The following is a 22134-nucleotide window of genomic DNA, read 5'->3' as shown; positions in this document are numbered from 1 at the left end:
TCAAAATTACAGGTTCACAACCTTCAGAGTATTGGAAATCCAGCAACATTGCATAAAGCACTTTTCCTGTCTGGCACCGTAGCTCTTACTGTGCTGCTTTGTGGTGCTGCTGAGGCTGTAGAGCATGTCATTTTTCCCTTTTAGCAGTTTCTTAATCAATCTGCTTAGCCGCATAAGTATTTGGAGACAATTAGCAATAAAAGCAGCCTTTTAGTTTCAGAACAGGTTCGTTTCTCAGTAAAACACAACAAATAGGAACATTAAATTTTACTTATTTTCACTAGATTCAGATTCATCTTTACATCAATTTTCCTATTTTAAGATAATACCATGATTGCACTGGTATTATCTCCTTGAAGTCTCTATTCGGTATCCAGGCAAGCTTTGAACTGTTCTTTCATAAATACTAGATGAAAGAGTCCATCTAGGCTATCTCAATTCATGGTTGCATTAACAATTACTTTCCAAATGAACTCTAGATATTCACACTGAACACTTAATCTCATTCAGACTTGAAATAGGAAGTTCTATATAAAATTCCTAATGCTTCCTTTCACATGAAAATTCACAGGAGCAGGTATTAAAACCTGACATTAGGAGGCTGCCTCTGCTATCTCCCTGCCCCACAATGGGCAAACCAACACCTCTCCCACAACTACAGATATCTGCTGTCCTTCAGGACACTCACTAATGTCTTTCAACCATTCTGAGAAACTTTCTTGTCTACTACATCTACAGTCTAACACCTGTACATGGTTTCAGTACAAAACAGGATTATCTGCTCTGACAAAGGTTTAAATGGCCCCTTCATTCTCTCACATGGGATTTCAGTGTACCAGAGCTGCCCACATCTCTTAACACATCTTCTTTCTATGATCTCCTTACAGACTTCTGCGTCTTTATGTAACAGGGCACGGTCCTGAATTTTTTTCCATATTTATTTATAATAGCTATTAAAAACATATGACTAACACACAAAACTATGCAGAGTATTGAGGTCATGCCTCTTCAGGAAAATTCAGACAAAACAGCAAAAGCATTTCAGGGATGTCAGCAATAGAAAATTAGAGATAATTTCAGTTGCCATTTCCAGCCTACTGCAGTCGCAGGTTGCAATACATATCTAGTTCAGAATAGCCCACAGATCATCTACTCAACATGCTGCCGTTCACAAGGGTTTCCAAGCACCCTGTAAATAGGCTTAAACCTGCAACGAAGGCACAAGTGCCACAGTAGGAGAACTGTAAAAGCATCACCAGTCTTCCCAAAATAGCTATGGATTTGTCAGTTAAAACTCCTTCGCTAATACTCCTCAAGTGGACCAAAAATTTCTGCCATTCTGAGCTACAACCAGTGTCCCCAAATCTGGTGACCAATTTAACGACAAGTATGCAGGCAAGACAAACCAACAAGTCACCTAAGGTATCTCACACCACTAGAATCAGTGGCTCATCTATGACCCATCAAACAACTGGCTTCTCACTGCAACCCATTCCTACTGCTCAAAAAAAAAAAAAAAAGAGGAAATTTAAGAAAATCAACCTAGAAGACAATTATGCATCATGAAAGAAAATACAGCATATGGGAACATCATCCAGTCTCCTTTCAGAACCTCCTGGAGATATCAAACCATTAAACATCCAATTACTTGTATGATAATGTGATGTAATGGAAAATACCTGGCTGGGCAGGTAAACGTACAAGATTCAAGAGAAGTCACTAGGACTGCGACAGCCTTTATGAATGTGACAGTCAGTGCCTTAGACTGCACAGACTAAAAGGTTCAAAGCACAGACTGAGAACTTAGGCAACAGCTTACACCAAGACAGCTTGAGAAACTTTGGACCCAAATAGTTGTTTGCACCCCTAGGCCACCAGGCTTCATTGTGCTTGAACCACTTGCGACAGGGAAGGTAAACCAAGCCAAGGAATCGATCTGGCTGAAAAACAGCCTTGCGAAGTGGGAGCTTGGGAACAGCAAATACCACTAAAGGCAGTACTGTGTTAAGTCAATTTAATATTCTGTACGATAGGCTTAGAGGTAACTTGCAGTTTCACACGACACGCTAAGTTTATCATGCACTTTACCAACGTATCCATCTTTATCAGGACTGTTGACACCATTAAACATCTAAACAGCTTTGACTTTTGTTTGTTCAAACACAGGTATGCTTTTTCTTTCTTGCTTCCATAGTTACACCAAGTTGAGTCTCAAGATGGGCAATGTTCAATTAATGGGATTATTCACATACTTAAGAGCACGCTTCACTGCTTTGAAAGACTGGGCAAAAATAACTTTCGAGTACGGCAAATTCCAAGACTCTCCAGATACCTCGGAAGTCCTGCCTCTGGGCTTGGGTGTTAGACAGGATTAAGGCTGGTTTGCTTTTAGAGGCGAGACTGAAAACATGAAGTACCATACAAAGCTCTGCATAAAATGAAAGAAAATTTAAAATGTAAGAAGTTAAATGCTTGTAAAGTTGTGTTCATACTGCTGATATCAAAGAGATATATGATCTTAGCTCAAAAAAGAAAATGCAGGGGGGAGGTCATGAAGTCCATGTAATCATGAAACAAAGCTGGGGAAGCGGGGTGGGGGCAGGGGGAGATGTTAAAGCACCTATCACACTTTGCATTCATCCTGCAAGATGAGAAAATTCACTTCTCTTCTTTCCACTCATGATTAGAGAGTCATGACTGCCTCACCAGCTGTGCCTCTGGCTCATTTTAAATTCAAACTACGATACATATCTCACTTTTAGACTTTTAATAGCAATGCCTTAAAATGCAGATTGCTGGCTAAATTTAGTTACATGATTAAAAACAAATCTAACTCATCTCTACCCAGCAAACAGAAATGCTGCATTCAAGGTTCAATAGAGGACTTAACTCTTCATCTAAAAACAAAGTCCTAACAAAAAGAAGAAAAAAAAAAGAAGAAAATCAAAGCACAATTTAGCGATGCCTCAAAAAAAGCAGGATGCATAAAACATTAACCAGCTATGGAAAGCTGTCTGTAAATGCATCATAGTATACCATAAGGTTTTTGTTCTGTACTTCTGCAAATAAATTCTGCACTATGCTACTACAGCAGTATGAGTCATACACTTTCACTGACATTCTATATTTATATCTCCGTGCCCTTCTGCACTGTTATATGCTTTCTTCCATATAGGCCTCGCTAACCTGGAATTTCCTTTCTTCTGCAGTTCAGCATCTCTTCCTCTAACATTCCCCAGAAAACAGAATAGATAGTTTTTTCTAAGCACTTATTCAATTCTTTCTGAACACCATTTTGAAAAAGCAACACCCTTGAACTATTATAACACAAGGCATATGCTTTTATTTGCTCACCTCAAAAATTATTTTCTTGCATTTTATTTCCTTCCTCTTTGTCTGTAAACAGAATGCTAGAATGCTCAGGCATTTATCCCCTTTGAGACAAGGTCCAGGTCTTATTTCATTAGACTTAACACAGTACAGTGGTACAGAAAATCTTATTCAGAGATTTACAAATTACAATATATCCATGTTTTCTAGATCATTTTATGAAAAGCATTACCTATAGCTCCAATCTTGCAAACATTTGTGAATCTGCCTAATTTGGAGAATGCAAGTGATCCTGCTACTCTGAGTATCCCATTGCCATCTGAGCCTATCTGAGAAGGAACGGGCATCTGTCTACAAGAGATAAACAAAGTGAAGGCAATTAAGTTCCCAATGCTAATATTTGCCTTGTCAAAAGACTCAAGGGCATGCTGTGGAAAGACAGACACAGAAATACCATAAGAAATGCTCTGCAATGGCAGTCTGAAGAACTAGGCTTTTTTTGCTGTTGTCCTCAAGATATATTCCTAAGAACAAATATTCAAAGACCATTTGCACAGAGATTTCACTAGATAACAAGCCTCAGACATGCATGATTCTGAAGAGTGTCACAATACCTACAAAGATATAGGAAGCATTATAAAACTAGACGTTAGATGACCAATCCTGGGACTTGCTAAGTGCCTTTAACTTCCTCAGCAGCTCCAGAAGCAGCTGAGTTCTACATCCAACGGAGTTCAACCCTAACTGTATGCTGTTCTTAAGAAATAAAGTACAAAGAAGAGAACAGTATCACAAAACCAACGATGGCACCTCCAGAGCCTCCCAGGAGATCACCCTGCCTGTTCAGAGTCAGAACTATTAGAACAACAACTACAATTGACTAAGAGTGGGCTGTTCACCTCAAATAACGAGCAACTGTAACTGCAGCATTCACACTGACAGGAGGAACATAACAGTCTAAAAGAGGACAGGAAGGAAAATTCATGCCCTTTGAAGTCAAGAGATGAATACAGGGATGTAATCCCTCTGGAATATCCCCATTTTTCCCTACCCTCAAGAAAGACTGAGTTTAAGAGTATGGAGGGGAGGGGGGAAAAAAAAACCAAACCACCAAACAACACAAAAACCCACAACATTCTACCTCAAACCATCATAGAATAGTTTAGGTTGGAAGGGACTTTTAAAGGTCATCTAGACCAACCCCCCCTGCCATGTGCAGGGACATCTTCTACTAGACCAGGTTGCTCAAAGCCCCATCGCACCGGACCTTGAATGTTTCCAAGGATGGAAGCATCTACCTATGCATGGGCAAGATGCTTAACATCAAGGAGACTGCAGAGAGAAAGGGGACAAAGGGGTAAATAGCTGCATAATGGTGAAAGTATCTAAATGCCATTTATGCTCAAAAAATATCCCATCATCTACAAGAGTGTGCTATCCAGCTAGCACAGTTCCCTTTGACCCCTGCCTTTTTGTTCCAGTTCAGACCTCTAACTCATTAGAACTCAAATATTACGAGACAGACTGTGAGATGTTTTCAGCATTTCAAAGCTACGGGACACAGAGCACGAGGCAGAAGTTTAGATCTGGAAGTCTAAAAATTTAGAAACATTTTAGAAATGTTACTACCTATGTAAATACAATGAATGCAATGCAAGTTCCTCCTGTGAAGAACTCTGAAATTCCCTGTGAAGAGGGAAGTATACTAGTGAGATTGACTTCTGATGTTTACCAAATAAAGCAACAGCTGTCAACAACCACCTCTGTATAGCCATAGCATCTGTATTTGCTTGCAGTGTCAGCATACCTATGTTTAAGGATTGTCTGAGTATATGTCTAAGTATACACCTATGTCAAAGTATGTACATGAACAGGGTTGTAATGGAAGTATTGATGTGCTATACTGCCTGTTAATAGCGGGGGTTAGGTTTGAAAGTGTGAGGGGAGAAATAAGGAGGAAGCTTTTCTCCTTAGGACTAAAAAGGGAACAACAGTGAAGATAAGAACTGGCTCTTCATGGACACCTCTTCCTTAACGTTAAAAGAGATGTTGATCAAAAGAAGCAGTACCCTCCCATTCATGCTTCACAGAATACGATAGGACATCCGGTAAAGGTACCATGAGTTTTCTCCTGCTCTAAAGCAGGTGGCCAGGTGGGGGAAGAGTCATTGCTTTGCTCTGAAGTGAAAGATTAATAAATAAAAAAAATCGGAGACTCAGAACACAATTTTACATGTCAAGTTTGTTTCTACAGAGAACCAGCTCACTGCAGAGACTTGAATCCCAAGGGCATGGGGCGACCTGATTTTGACAAACACCGCTCCAACACAGCTCTGGTGGATTAGAGAAACTTTAAATAGCTACCCTGGATTTTTAAAACAGACACATCAGCAGTTTGTTACATTTCAACTATCAGCTTCTGCCCGCGTGCATGCCCACAGTGTTTTGGGTTTATTTGGTGTGGGTTTTTTTTAATCTCTAGCAAAGTGAGCAAGCAAGAAGAGACAAGCACAAAAGTATTTAACACCCTCCTTTGTACTGTGTGACTTGTCAGGATGATTCTTCAAATGAGATGAACCTTTAGTAATCCAGAGGGTCACCCTTATATTGTCCCCATAGCCTGACCTTCGCTCTTCTGGCGGTTTTATTGTCCATTTTCTTTTAAATGAACTGCTTTAGCTCTAGTCAGCTGTGTCACTAGCAGGCAGAAGCCTGAAAGAAAACACTTGCGTACAGGCAAATTCCTACAAAACAACCATCAGCTGTTATAAGGTCCAAAACTCAAGATGAGAAATTCCAAACTGATTTTCAGTTTGCTTCCTATTTTGGGTCAAAAGGACAAGTAGGAAGGCATACTCCTAAAGGAGTTTCTGTATATATATTTTTGTGCAGCTTTGTAAAAGAATTTTTTTAGAAATTCTACAGAAATAAGATTTCTTATATTCATGATAAAAAGATCTTAGCAAAACTGACATAAAGCTCTGTCCCTGAACAGATCTTAGTCTTCACAATGTTTTGTACAATTTTTCTTTTAATGAAATGACACCGAGTACAAGTGAGAATGAGTTACCTGAGGAAACCCCACCCCTCCTAGGGTTTCTATTCTGCATGAATCAAATGTTAATACCTTCTCATTATCCAGGTCTTTGTCCCAAAAAAGGAAACTCATAACTATTGTGACTACTTTATTATTACATACTGTGTTCCTCACAATACTGGACAGAGAAGTAAATCTGAACCAAACAAGCTCTGAAATCCAGCAGAGCATCCCCAAAACCTAAAGTGCATCCTATGGGAGATTGAAACGTGCAGATGAAGAGGAATTGAGTTTATCTATCTCAGCTGTTTGGGATCCACACAGAATATATGTACCTACACTGACAGACAGTCTTTGCACAAAAGTTTAAATGGGAACTACAAAAAAATGGAGGGAGTTGCTCCTGAGTTTCAATTACCATGCCACAAACTGGGCTTGAAATAGCTCCTTCTCCTCCTATACAAAAGAGGACTTAAACAACACAAGTCTGCAAAAAAGCTTGCAAACTCCCCTTCAAAATTTTCTTTGGTGTAGGAGTCATTTGTTTGCTCTTCAGTGCTATCGAGACTGAGCCTCACTTACCAACAAGAGCTTGCTGCACAGCCACTGGGGGCCAGCTCTGGCTCACGCCTCTCTGAGCAGGTACATCCAGTTCCTACTGACGGCTGTTCCTGTCCACAGGACCTCCTCAAGTTTGTTGGTTTGGCTCTCTTTAGCTTTTGGTTGCAAGTTTCTCAAGGTTAGCAGGTTAATCTTGCTAGGTGGTGTTAATGCCCCCTCAGTCTGTGCTTCCATGCGTATAATTATTTAAAAAAATGAGTATCCAAAATACACTGTCAAAATGAAAATGATCTGGAGATCAACACCAACCTAATTCAAAGTTAAACAAAACCAATGTATATTCCTACTATATAGCAGGAATTAATCATAAGGTTTGGATTTCAACAATATTTATAAGCAAAACAATATTTTTATGGGCTATATTAAAAAAAATCATTAATCTTTTATTTAAGGAAATCAAGCCAGAGCAGCACAGAAAAAAAAAACCAGAAAGAAAAATGATTTTGCTTAAGGAATACAACAAATATTAAAGGATATCGGTTGCTAACCACACTTGTGTATGTACTAGACTGAAGTACTAAAACATAGACTCAGTCATGTTCTTTTCAGAGCACTCAAAAATCAAACTAAGTCAGCTGAATGCTTACGAATACACAAAAATTAAACCCCCATGTACTAGAAAATACCCCACTGCACGTACTCTGTTAAGACAGAGATACAACTTCATGTTACAACAGCACAGAGTCATTCCTAGCACTCAAACATGGACAATGTAACAAGTACACATGGACAACTGAAATTATTCATCACAGACTTCGTTAGATTGTTTTATGGCTCCTCACAACCAGAATAATTTAAAGAATAAAAGCCACCAGTCTAGCTACCAAATAAAACAAGGGGATACGCTCTCCTGGCAGATCTCACTATAGTTCCCAAATATAAAAGAAGGGGAAAAAGACCTTCTGTAAGACTTACAAATCTGGTAGTCAAAATTCAGAGCTGTTGATATATCTCCTGTATCCTACAGTATCATACCTCAAATTCACTAGCCAGACAGGCTTTGGGGACAGTGGGGGAGGGGTCCTGTTTAGTTTTTGGTTTTTAAGAAAAAAGTCCCAAAAGGTACTGCTTTTTCAGAAGCACTCAGCTGCCACTAATCTCTTAAAAAGATTATCTATGTTCAAATAGTAAGATTCATTAAGGAACATTAGGCCTGAATAATTAATTACTAAACAGGAAATGTCATCTAAAGGTTATGAAAACAAATATTTAACAGTCTTAAAATGCTACTAAGGTTAAATGAGATCTCTAGATCAATGCACGTACATGCACAGATCGTGTACACATAGGTCGCTTCTTTCAAAAGTTGAGCTTAGTAAATGCTTAGCTTTAAATTATTTGAAAATGCAATGGCCATTTCTCTTGCACACGCTTACAAAGATAAACAAAACTAAGAAAGCAGAATAAATATGTGTTGTGTTTGGCAATCAGTTGCCATACAGATTAGTTCAACCATGATGTAATGATTGGTTTCAGCTTCCAGCTTCTTATTCTACGCAAAGTGAGCACAAAGCAATTCTACCTTACTAAGTATTCAAACTGTTTGTCTGAGACCATGTTACACCCGCTTTGCATAAATGCAAAATTTCTGAAGTACAAATTCTCACCATTTGCCTGTTTCACATCAATTCTTTATGCTACTAATGGCTTTGAGCTGCCAAAATTTCAATCAATCCCATCATCATTCCACGACACACAACTATGTCATGTGATGTGATAACATTCAACACTCCAAATTAAATGGTCACTTTTTTTGTCTGTCAACCCCCCCCAGATTTCCCAGCTAGAAAGGGGTGTAGGGAGGAACACCCTAACCCGGCCTTCCAGTCTTGTTGCTGAAAAACAGAGCCTGATAAAGAAGCATCACTGTGGATGGCTGCTGGGACCCACAACACATGGGAGTCTAGGAGTTGAATTAAAAGCCGTGAGGCAGAAAGGAAGTGACTCAAGTTATATAGTCTCTGGCCCAGTCTGTCAGAACAGCAACGAACAACAGTGGTCTTGCCAGTTACTGAGTCCACATTTGGATCTTTCTCTAGTATTAGCTATGAATGTGGAACTTGGAGGCACTTTATGACAGAAGTTAACAGAGCAATGAATTTTCTCTTGCCTTTACCGTTGCTTCTTTTCAGCTTCAAATAGGTGAATTGTCAGAGATGTTGGTACAATGTGAATGAAACTATTTCAGTTTGATTCAGGAGAAATGGTTTAACACAAAAACCAGAAATAATTTTAAAAAAGAGCAAGTGGCTCAGACAGTGCCAACAGTTCCAGCTACAACTACACAGAAGAACCAGAAAGACAAGGACGCTTATGATCAAATTCTTCCTCTTCAAAGGAAATTTGTATCAGCTTTGTACCCTGATTACACAATAGTTGTGAAAGGGAAGGTGTTTCCAAGAGAATTATCATCATCGGAATCGCAACAGTTTAATTTGCTTTAAGGGAAAAAGAATAAGACAAAGTAAAAACCCCAAGAAATAGCACATAGCCAACAAGCTGTGCTTCTCAGCCCCCAAAACTACAATTCTTCTTGCAAATTGGCTCCAGTGGTATAGGATATTGAAAACAGAACAAACACCATATTTTCAGGTTTCCTGCATACAAGCACCATAAGAAGGTATTATTTCATAGCATGAAAGGAAGCTACCACTGCCCAGAACCCAGGTGGAAGCCTTTCGGCAGAAGCAGAACCCAGATACGGCCCACACATCATAACCAGGAATAGATTTTTTTTGTTTTCCAATAGGAATGGTACAGAATACAAGGCAACCAAAGCCACTGTCACGTAACTAATTACCTTTGCGCGATCAGCCAAGCCTATCTTCAAATGGCTAGGGATCAGGGGGTTCACTTTTAGCTTCTGCATTGTTTCATAAATTCAACTCGATCTACAGCTCTCAGCCTGTTTTTCTTGATATCCTTCACTGCTTCATACCATCCATCTGTTCTCAGTGAGGTCCCATTAGAACTTTCTTCCCTATAATCTTCCACATACTTGCTAATGTATCTGACCTTGTTTATTGCATTTGCTAAATATATGGCTAGCCATAAACTGCAGCAACCCAACCACAGAAACCAAAGAAAACAAACAAAAAGGTCAGGGGTGGGGGGGAAGAGAGTAATGAATCCCTTGTCTCACGTCTAATGACTCGAACAAAATCTATACCACATCCGCATTTTATAAGTTCATTTTTCTGAAAGCTTTTTAAAGATCAAAGTTCCTTCAAGTTAGGACAGGCACATTACTTGGGTCCACAATAATCACTACTTCCAACAGCAAAAGAGAGGATACAGCACCAAAAAAAGGACAGAAATTCAATATAACATAGTCCCTCTTCCCACACATGTGGTCTACATTAGAAAAGCCCCAGAATGTAATGTTGAATGATGACTGAGTCATTCTCCAAACTCCTCCAATCATGGAGTACTTATTAAAACACACCTGTACAGGACTAAGCAAGCATGAAAAGAAATCATGGCCAGGAAAACCTGACTAGACTAGCCTTACGCACTGTATCTTCCCCTTCTACTTTTGGGAGAGGCATTCTATAGGCTGCCACACACATAAGATAAGCAGAAAAGATCTACAAAATCATAGAATGGAGGGGACCTTAAAGATCATCCAGTTCCAACCCCCTGCCATGGGTAGAGACACCTCCCACTAGACCAGGTTGCTCAAAGTCACATGCAGCCTGGCCTTGAGCACTTCTATGGATGGGGCATCCACAACTTCTCTGGGCAACGTGTACCTCACCACCCTCACAGTAAAGAATTTCTTCCTAATATCTAATCTAAATCTCCCCTCTGTCAGTTTAAAACCGTTACCCCTTGTCCTATCACTATGTTCCCTGGTAAAGAGTCCCTCCCCATCTTTCCTGTAGGCCCCCTTTAGGTACTGGAAGGCTGCTATAAGATCTCCCCAGAACCCTCTCTTCTCCAGGCTGAAGGCTGGAGAATTTGTCATAGTTGTTTCCTCCTTATAACTCTTTCTAAAAACACTCAGCATTTATCGTGGGCTAAATTTGACAAAAATCCATTTAAATCCTACTTTCCACAGACCATCTGAATCTCCGTTTGCCAATGTACTCACAGTATAGTTTACAAAGGGAATTTCAAATAAATATTGTGATAAGTTTCTTTGCCCTTAGTGCCAATCACTGATATTTCTATTTTACAATAGCTTCAATCAAAATTAGTGATAGTTTAGCATCTTCCTGACACCTCTCTCTCCACATACAGAAGACGTAACATGGCATGTCATGCACAACTATTTACTGCACCAACTGAAAGTTACTAAGAACAAGGAGGGGCAAAAGCAGGACAGTGACCAAAGAAATAACACCAATTACTCAAGAGATTGTTAGCAAGGTTCCGTGAAAAAAAAAAAAATTGCATATGAACAGCTCTGAACACTTGATACTAACCTTTCAGAATGTACCTTCAGTTCACATTGAACCTAGTCTCCTACTCGGCAACCAAACCACGGAAAGAATTTCTTTGAGACTTTTACCAAAGTCATGTAGAAGTAAACCCCAGCAGGGAGCAGCAGGAGTGTAGAATCACAAAGCCATATGTAAGCACATACATTCTAACTTTGTAAGTTTAGGAACCAAGGAACAACGCCAGCTCATGAAGACAAAGAAAATGCCAATCCCTTCTAGCTATTTATAGCTATCTAGAACTCAAATTCATACAATTTTGAAAACAAAATCCAGGATGCTTTAATGTTCAGTGAACTAAAAATTCATTAACTTGGTAACAAAACCTGTAAAGCAAGAAAAAACAAGAGACTGCATAAGCCAGAGCCAGCCCAGAGGTTTTGTTTATTCAGTTCTTGTTAAAGGGAGAACAATATATATAAGAAACGTGTTTGTGTTGTAAGACAGAACTAAACAAGAGGGGCTAACACATGGAGTAGGATGTAATAGGAGGCTCCCACTGTGCTGGTGAGCCATAGCTGCTGGAGACAAAATCTGCTGTGCCTCAAGAGAGCACACACAGAAGATCCACCATTTACTGAGATCTATCTTCTGGCAGAAAATCTTCCCTGACACTTATTGGCAATTTGGCAGTTAAAAGAACAATCTTCTATAGTGGCCCTGGCAAGATTTCACCCTCCCATTCTCCCCAAAGAGAAGTTGTTTAGGATTTGGTTGCTTAAGTCTCATTAGCAGAAACCTTCCATAAATAAACTGACTGTAAATTTCAGTTTCTTGCTGCTTGAGTAAAGAATTCCCATCAAAACCCTGGGAACAGACGCCAACATGATAAACTTCATAAGTCACTGAGGAATAGGGCTCTTCTGGTCACTAGCTCAGGTTTTCTGCATTTCCTTGGTTTTTATTCTCCTCTGTATTCTACTACAGTTTATTCTTGATTTAGTCTACCAGAATGACCATCTCCCTGATCCCATGAACAAAATAAGGTACAAAACAAGTGAAGCAAGGAGATCTACTCATGTGAAAACACACCCAACTTCAACGTCCATGGTACAAAGATATTACTAACATTTTCTCCAGGCCCAAATACCTGCTCAACCTCAGTCTCAACTGCCAAAGTAAAGCACAGCATATTCTACAAGGTCCCTCAATTAAAATGAAGATGTTTAATCCATGCAGCCCAAATAGCACAAGATCGCAGAGGAGACAATGGATTTAACTGTACCTTGCTGAAGGCAAGAAGGTTAAACTTTGCTAAATATTGAGGAAAGGAGGGTGCTGTACCCCAACTTCAGAACTGCACATTTCCAAAATTAATCTTTACAAGAATTTTCCCTTCTGCTGAAGGTTCCTTCCTGAGGACTGGCCGAATCTGTATACAACTGGCCTCACAAAACTCTCAAAGTTGGGGCCACAGACATACAGACCAGGCCATGCTTGAACAAAAGGTATGAAATGTGATGCCAGGAATAGGAAAACTGTGCTTCCATAAGTTACTAATGCTTTTCATTCTTGGCCATTTTTCGTAGGCACCTATAAAAGACTGATGCCATGGAATTTTCTCAACTCACAGTGGGGGAAAATCAAGGTTTGTTCCCATCAGCAAAGAGTAAAAAGGATTCAAAACAATTGTTCCTGTAGGCAAAGCAGACTGATGACCAAATTGCAACAACAGAAACCAATCTCATTGGAACAGAATTCTGGATTACCAAAAGAAAGTTTAAGACCATGTGAGGAATATGAATATCTGCCTTCAAAGCCCTCAAAAGGACAGAATTAACCTATAGAGGAGCTCTTTCTAGTGAGGACATTCCCTCCTCAAACAGGAAGAAAAAGCTATCACAGCGCTGCCCAAACTGTAGTGTTTGAGAACAAATAAAAATGAGTGTGCACCAGTTCATTACCTTTACTGTGTCTTCCTCAAAAGTTTTTGCATTAACAGATGACTCATGACTGGAAAGTAACTTTCTCATAAAAGAAAAGCTTCCTTTCATATAAATTACTTTAAAAAAAATCAACTCTCCACGTTGATGTATTCATAGAAAATAAATAGCAAATTGCCATAAATTTCTAGAACACTTTATAATTATACACAAGTATTTTGCAGAGCTTAAATATTTACTTACCTATGCATCCGCATGGAAAAAATATAAAATAAATCAACTCAGAATGTGAACTCAACACATATAAGATTAAGCTATGTTAAACACCTTGAACTGACTTAAACACTGATTCTATACCTGTAAAATCTAACACATATCCATACAATGTCAAGTGAATGCTCATTTTTTCTTTACAGATGTGCTCTCCTAAACATCTTTCAATTTTCAGAGTATCCACAGGGTGCAAACTTGCCACAAATTTCACCCCCAAACTTGGAAAGGCTAGTGTATTCCCTGTCCCCCAGCAGCCTGCCAGACCGGAACAGAGTTCCTGAGTAACATACCACACAGTTTCCATCACCCCCCGCTTCAGTGGCTTGCACAAACTTGGCTAAAAATCATTATCATGGAAGTTGAAATAGCAATGAGGGATGGATGTGCGATGGAACAAAGAACCAACTTTGAAGACAACACAGAAAATAAGGCAATTTCCATATGATTCTAGAATCTTCAATCCTGCTATTGCACACTAAATTTCCCACATATTAATTTCTGCAGAGCTTTAATTTCTGAATTTTTGTCCTCAAGCTTGTACATTTCTTTCTCTCCCCCTTCCATGCTCTACCCTTTATAATCAAATGCAGGACCTCCAAGATAGGCCCTGAAGTTTTAACATCTGCCAGCCAAAACCAGATGCATCTAAAGTCTTCTTTTTTAACGTAACCAAAAGTTACAGTATTGGTCAGATTGCGAGATGTGTATGTTGTAAACCAACCATATCGTCAGCGTAAACTCAGAAAGCAAAGACAACTGAAATCACATGTAATGTATGCACTAAGAATTTATTTCATGATCTACTTATTCTCTCTTAAGCTTCACCATTTTCAGGGTCCAAAGTTATATTCTACTCATTATAACTTGAGTGATTTTGATACTTAATAGACCTTCCCACTTGGATCCTGTACGTGCTCCTAAAAAAGCCCTAGAACAAATACATAAAGTGCCACAAGGGCTTAATGCTGGCAATATTTTCCTGTTAGATTCCATTCAAGGTCTCAGCTCAGCCTTCACTTTGTCTCTCTTGTTCACTTTGCCATTTTTCTGCAAGCAAACTATCAACAGCAGAGGCAAATCTTCCACTCTCTCAAAGTATCCCAGCAGACCTGCCAGATCTGCTTAGACCCAAGCCAAAAGAACACCGGCCTACCCATCCCAGTGTAAGTGCAAACCAGGTGACTACAGTGGTGGATCTGCAACCCAGCATATTTTACAAAAAAAAGGAAAAAAAACCTACCATCAGGTGAATGATTTCTAGAGGTTACATTTCTGTCAAGCAAAAATTACTGGGCTTAACACTGGGGCATACATGTGGAATTCAACAGCATGCTTTGGAACAAGCTCGTATGATCTCCCCTGTGGCAGTCATTTCTGCTTTAAAATCTATGCATCTTCAACTGACATTCTTTGTTGCTTTCTGTTATAGTGCACAACAATGACAGTATTTATCATGACAGCAAGGAAAAGTAACAGGAAAGCTATGAAGCACAAGCTCCCATTGCGCCATCACATCAAGCTACAGCATTGTAAGGAGGAGGTTTTTGCAGGTTCTGCTCCAAAGGGTTTTGGTGAATCCTATCAATTTGCAGTTTTTGATGTAGCTAATTTCTAGTATTTTACCTGTTTTCCCAAAACCCAGCATCCTACTAAATGAAATACAGCTACCTCACATTAAAAAGAATGGCAGGGGCTCCGGTTTCAAACTGTTTGACTGTCAGCTAGAGTGGCTAAAAAGAGGAGAGTCCCCATAAAACAGGCACCTTATTGGTATCACAGACAAGCATTAAAAAATAATAAAATTTAAAAAGTAAAAAATAAAATAAATAAAATAAAATCAGTATTTGCTGTCCTAGCAAGCTGCTGAAAAATTCAAGGCAAGGAAGTATGCTTTCCACTATGAGGAAGGCTGACGAGTCTTGGTTCAAAAGAGAACTGGAAAGGACCTCTAGTGGGCTGAAACAGCAGTGCTTGGTGCCAGGGAGCAACATCCTCCCACTTCACCTCCCTGCAGGTACACCACATCTACCGCATCACTTACCGGCAAAGCCTCATAGTTTTACCTAGTGACTGGCATCAGAGAAAGCACGTACAAGTGCAATTACAGCAGGAAGCCTCCTTTTCACGTCAGCTAATTAGAAATATTCCCTTCGTTCTGCTCTCAGTGTTTGGAGGGACACATTTTCATTTGCTTCAGAAAAACAGGAGACGGGTTCTGTTTTACCATGTAGGTCACTAACATGCCGGACAAGTTCAGAGTGGTTTTATGGCCTAAATGACATGACATCAAGGGATGTTCAGAGATGCACAAATTCAGATGCACATTTGGAATGAGAATTCAGACTATCATTCAGACTATGTCAAGGCATTTTGTTCTTCCAAGTCTTTTTAGCTGTAGGCAGTTTTGCAGAGGCAGCATAAATACTATTTTAACTGCATTTTTAAGGTAACTCCTTCTGGGTGAAAGAGTTTGGAATTCTTTATTTGAGCTCAAACAAGGCATAATTTCATGTGACAGCACATGAAAAATAGATTGGTGAATGTATTCAGGAGAATACTTAGATAATAGACCAGATTAAGAAAGCTTATTTATTAGACATCCCAGTTAAAAAGAAAATAACTTGTTTTGAACTGAAGTTGATGATTCACCTCGAAGTCTTTAAAAGGCTTCTCTTGCTATATTTAGGTTTACCTTCAAGTCAGTTCGGTTCTATCATTTCCTAAAGTAGCCTAATTTACATCTTCAGCGTTATAGGCCACAACTTCGCTCTCTTTTAAATGATCTAAGCAATAACCTCTCTTTCAGCAGTTATCCTCAAAGGGTTTGCATCAACTTGAGAAGGACCGCAAATTAAAGTTGACATTGTTAAGCAGACCAATGCAGGACAGCTGCTCGTTATGATTCAAAAACATTATCACCTATACTGCAGTGGTGCTCCTTGTGCCACTAAGCAGAATGCTGGAAAGGAAACGAGCCATTTCACAGAGCAGTTGCCTGAAGAGTAACACTTGCACTTGGAGTCCAAGGCCAGAAGAATGCATTTGGTCTGTCCTTCACATAGAGCAATAACAGTACTGCCCTGTCATAATTGAAAAGCATGCCTGAAAGTCAGCAGATACAAGCATCCATGCAGAAAATAATAACTAAACCAAAGACACTAACAAGTTCATATCTCATCAGAGACCAGATCAAAAAGCAATCAGGGTCTCTCGACCTTAATCTTTTTGGACCAACCATCATCAACTGGGACCATCACTAGTAGGAGAATAATATAACTTATTTTGAAGGAGTACTAGTGGTTCTGCAAAGCCTAATTGTTTGTCTCTCTTCTGTAGGAATCCGTAATCAAGGCAGAAAAAGAAGCAGTTGTCTGTCTTGAAGGATTTTGTGAGCTATTTTACAGTAGGATTGTGTACAACAGAAATAGTCCAAAAGACACCTCTGTGATTAAAAAGAATAAAGAATTGGAGCTGATGTAGATCAGCTAAGGGTGAGGATGAAAGACAACATCCTATGAAAACATTCCTTAATGTCCTTAAGTCAAGCAATTCATTTCTCAAGAATTAACTTCCTGAGTCTGAACTGCTTTATGATAGAAACAATGGCAAATAAAATGAGACTTGACCAAACTCTCAAGAGAAATGACAGGAAACAGGATTTCAAACACAGTTGCTGAATGAGGTAGAATATAACATATGTAAAGAGATGTGGGTATTAAAGTCATTTCAGGAGCAATTAAAATCACTTCTAAGGACAATGAGGAAGAAATGAAAAAAAAAAAAAAGTTGCGCGTTTTGCATTAGGTTACAATGCAAAATTTTGCCACTACTATGAAGGAAAAACAAAGCAAGTCTTTTAAAATAGGCTAGTTTATATTAAGAGGAAAAGCCTAATAAAGAAAAAATATTTATGCTGTGTTCCTTCTTTTCTGATAAGAAAGTTGGTAACTTGCTTGGACTCACTTTAAAAGTGTCAAACCACTGCATCCACAAAACTGCCCACTATTCCTCCAGAAGGTTGCTTTTAACAGCATCACTGTCTCATTTACTTTTCAGTGTTCCATTAGGTCTGCAGTCAAGCACTGCTCATCTGGCAGATAAAGACCACAATGTCATTTTGAAATGGCAGAATTTGTGAATCTATGCATGAACAGAGTGTCCAGCTTTTATCCACCCAGTTTCTTCCTGTGTCTTTCCAATAAGAAAAGTTTTAATTTACTGTCAAGACAGCTGCAATTATGAATGTTTTATTATTACTACTCTGACCAGAATTAATGTTCTGGGAAAAAAGATCCAAACAGAACTCTTAATATATGTAATGGCTTGTTAAAATTCCACTGCCTTCTGTGGAAAACACAACGCTAGACTTTAGATATAGTAATATAAATGTTAAACTACTAAATTTTGCATCATACTGAGACTATTAATTAGAAAAAACCTTATCCATTCTTTCATGCAGCAAAATCCCTATACACTGCAATGTCTTTCCAAAGTGTGTTCTTACCTTCCACAATGAACAGAGACAAGCATCATACTACAACATCTCCTATTTCCATTTTCCCATGTTCAAAAATCACTCTATTTTGCTTCCTTTCCAGTAATTGCGGAACTCTCCAGAGTAAAGTGAGCAGGAATTGTTTATATCAGTGGTCTCCAAAGTGGAGCGCATGCGGCTCAGGGGGGTGCACAAGAGAATCCACTGGAGAGCAGTAAGAAAATAATAAATATGTTAATATTTTAATTTATTAATAAATTATTAATGGTTTTAATTTAGTTAATAAAATAATATTCTAAGTAGTGTTTATTTCATCTTATCTCATCCTTTTTTAAATTTCTATTGTGCATGTTTTATAGTTTGCATAATATATTACAGTAGTACATGTCTATAATTTATAAATAAATAAGTATACATGTATTGGGGGTGCATGCTCAAAAAATTTTACTGATAGTGGTGCACAATCAATAAAGTTTGGAGACCACTGGTTTATGTGGCTTCAGCACCAGGAAACTGAAGCAGCATTTCCTCCTTTGCTAGAAGGAGGTAAAAATAAAGGAGGAAGAACTAAATGCAGTGAAAAGTTTTCAACTAGGCCGCATTTTTCAGTTACTTAACTGCAAGTTTAATCACGGGCAGTGAGTGATTTTTCAGAAACAGTTAAGTGCTTAGCTCACATTATGCCTAATAGTTGAGCAACCCTTGAAAATCCCAGGAGATTCTGATTGGTATCTAGAGGCTGCCAAAGGCCATTGAAAATCTAATTCTGGATGATTTAGGTTCAGGTCCATTGACTTTCAAAGAGATTTAAAATTCTAAATACAAAAAATTCAGTTTCAGCAATAACTTATGCCACTGCATGGCTTGGCCAGTTTTCTAATGCAGATGTAAAAAGTCAACCTATTTAAGTTCCTTTCAAACATTCACAAAAAAAAATATCCCTGCTAGTCACTCGACATACTTTTTTTCCATCTTAAAAACACCTACTAAAATATTCACTTCACTTCTGTAATGGCCATGGATAAGTATCAATTAAGTGAAACATTAAAGTTACTAAAACTTTGAGTAAGTTTTACCTAGGGGGCATGCATTTTTAAGAAATAGTGAAGCAAGGCAAACCATGTTGTCAAGACCCTCTTTTCAAAAATTAGGTTATTCTGACGAATGTATTTTTTCTACCGTTTCTGTTACAGTGGGAATGACACTAAGCACTTTATTCAAGAAATACACATTGAGATAAATTCCTTTACTCCACCTGAAAAGTTTCAAGCAATGTGTAGCATTGATTACAGCTCTGAAATTTTCAGTACAGCATCCTCTAAAAATCAGAGTTCAAACATTTCTTTTAGCTAGCTAAGAGAGCAGCTAGAGTAATGTGGATTTTTTTACACGACATTTCTCTTGTACTTTGATGTCAAACAATGAATGTTATGAAAGAGAACGCTTAACCAATTTGTTTTTCTAGTCATGCAACACATCCCTCCAAATTCTAGCACCGAGAGTTCACAGTATATGGTAATTAAAACAGACACTTTTTTTTTTTTTTTTTTTTTTTTTACAGAGCAAGGGACATTACTGAATGACTGTTTCATGATTTACAGCACCAATTTAATAGAACGCTTAAGCACATGCTGACCTTTGGGCATGTAAGAACTCCATTTAAATAAAAATACCCATGCTGAAGGCTAAGCGCTCCTTGAACCAGTACGTATAATTACAGAACCCAGTAAATATCAGTAACAGATCTGTGGCCCCCTCTGCAGTTACCCTAACAAACAGGTTGCAGCCTGACAGACCAACAGGCTCTTCAACCTCCAATGTGACCCTAGGAAAAACGCTTTCATCTGCTCTTCATTTCATTACCTGGCAGTTTATACAAAGCAAAAGCAGAAATGCACGTATGCTACCCCTGCTTATAGAACAAACAGAACAGTCAGAGTTATATGGAAGACCTTCATCCCCGTTAGTCTTAACTATCACAGCACGCAGTGTGCAACAGGGGAAGCAAATAGCATAGACTGTTTACACGACCACCACAAAATAGTTTCAGATGTCTGTCTGTCTTTTCCATCTCATCTGCCTTTCGCTCCTGCCTTTGCATTTCACAACAGAGCAACAATACAAATGCATTCAATGACCTTCATCAGACCAACCACAGTTTTACACATTAATGTCATTGCTACATAACCTTCCTCTTCTCTCTTCCTAGGAGAGAATCTAACCCTACAGCCCTCTGCACATGGCAAGCTTTCACACTGTCCTTACTGGAAAGGTTCCCAGGAAGGTACAGCTTCAACGTAAAATATTCTTTCATTTCATCTTCAGGGGATGTTCTTAAAGCCTAATGATGCCTCTTTTAACCAAGCTTTTCTAATTATTTTCTGGGTTTGACCACAAATAACACACATACAAGCCAGCTTATTTTAGTTTATTGACACTCTTCTGAACGTATGATTTTATTGTCCTTAAAACACTTTACTAAAGAAAAGCATCATAAAAACTTAGGGTCACTCTTGAAGTACAGAAAGGTTAGTACAGTTGTGCAAAACCATGTAATTTATTTCACTTACTGCAATGAGACCATGCCTTCTCAAATGAGATGGCAGAAGCAGAGGGTTCTCAGCTATGCCAGTTCTTAAGATCCTCAGCTAATGCTCAGGTAACCTGGGAACGGTACATATCTATGCCCTCTGCCTTTCAGACAGACACTTGCTCAGGATTATCTTCCCCCTTCCCTAATTCCTGTGCCCTGAATGAGAGTTTTGTCCATATCATCCTGTGAAATATAGTCACATATCTTGGAAGCTGCAGCCATATTTTCCTACCTCTCTATTTGCTGAAGCAAGTTTTCCACGAAATTCTTTTCCCTCCAAAGAAGATGTCATAACTCACCCAACAGAATGACCTTTAGAAGCTCATATATATATATTCTGATATACCAGTAACCTGATGATGCAGGGACAGTGCATCTGGTGTGTACATGCAGGTGTTACTGCATTTATGATGATGCTAGTCCCTCTGATCTATAAGCACAATATTACTTCAGGGACAGAAGCCAAAGAATGTCTGTCCTTATCAAGAGACAACTACTGCTCAGGTGAAATTCCAAAACTCTGCAAGCAACCAGTATCAGTAAGGAAGAACATTGTTTGCATGCAATAAAGACAATTTACTGATTTGGTGCCATATGTTACTACTTTTTAGATATCCTACCTGTTTGTGCCACCAAGTGGGTCCAGCCACTCCAAACTGCTCCAATCTTTTCATAGGAGAAAAATTGAGTCTCAATCTTCTTGGGCTCAGCAAGAAAGATCTCTTTGCTCACTAGCTGCCCATGCTTGTTGCTACCCCAGACATACAGGTGTCCTTCATCTACAATCAACAGACAGAAGTAAAATTTGTTGAAAGTGATAAACATAGAACACTACCAGATACAGGCTGTCTCAACTCAGTGACGCTGAGGAAAGAACAATGTTTCATTCAATTTGTGTTTTCACTGTACACTCTTAGTGACTATTCTTTACCACACACATGGACACTGTAACTAGTAACCTGGCCAGCTGCTCCTGCTCTGCATTACAGTCTCCCAGCCTCTACAAGAGCTACAGACTGAATAATCTGTTCACTCTCTAAATACAGAGTGCTAATTAGCTAAAGTAGATTCTGTTTGTCCTTATAGTTCTTCTTCACTAATCACACACACACTTTGCATCTCAGAATTCTACACGATTTACATCTGGTAACATCCCCCCATACAACTAAATCTCTGCAGATCTGCATAAGCAAATACTCCAGTGCTCCATTTAATGACAGAGGTACCAGATGGCTGCATATTTGCTAAGGACCTGTTCCTATAAAGTTTGGCAAAGGCTTGTCTTCATAAGGTTCAATATATTTTCCACACTTCAAAAATGTAAGATTACAGCACAAAAAGCTATTCTGTTTCCCCTTCTCCCAGTCTGCCATAAAAAAAAAAAAATAATCCTTATTAGACTTCTATCACCAGATACTTAATACCCCAGCAGAGGAGCACTGTCTAAAGATCAAAGAACA

The 22134-nt window shown here is 38.8% G+C and overlaps 1 protein-coding gene across 6 annotated transcripts in view; it reads right to left on the bottom strand.

Moving 5' to 3' along the window:
• Positions 1-22134, bottom strand: part of SERGEF (secretion regulating guanine nucleotide exchange factor) — a 159651-nt gene that overhangs the window by 129012 nt on the left and 8505 nt on the right. For all 6 annotated transcript variants that reach the window (XR_012586825.1, XM_074585800.1, XM_074585803.1 and 3 more), the window contains exon 8: positions 21295-21453. Coding sequence is in view for 5 of the 6 variants with exons in the window: in XM_074585800.1 (XP_074441901.1) it covers positions 21295-21453 (159 nt within the window). In the remaining variant the exon portion in view is untranslated. The remainder of the gene's footprint in view (positions 1-21294; positions 21454-22134) is intronic.

The sequence above is a fragment of the Larus michahellis genome, chromosome 4 (assembly GCF_964199755.1).
Source record: "Larus michahellis chromosome 4, bLarMic1.1, whole genome shotgun sequence".
Classification (NCBI taxonomy): domain Eukaryota; kingdom Metazoa; phylum Chordata; class Aves; order Charadriiformes; family Laridae; genus Larus; species Larus michahellis.
This window is presented reverse-complemented; position numbering and strand designations above follow the sequence as displayed.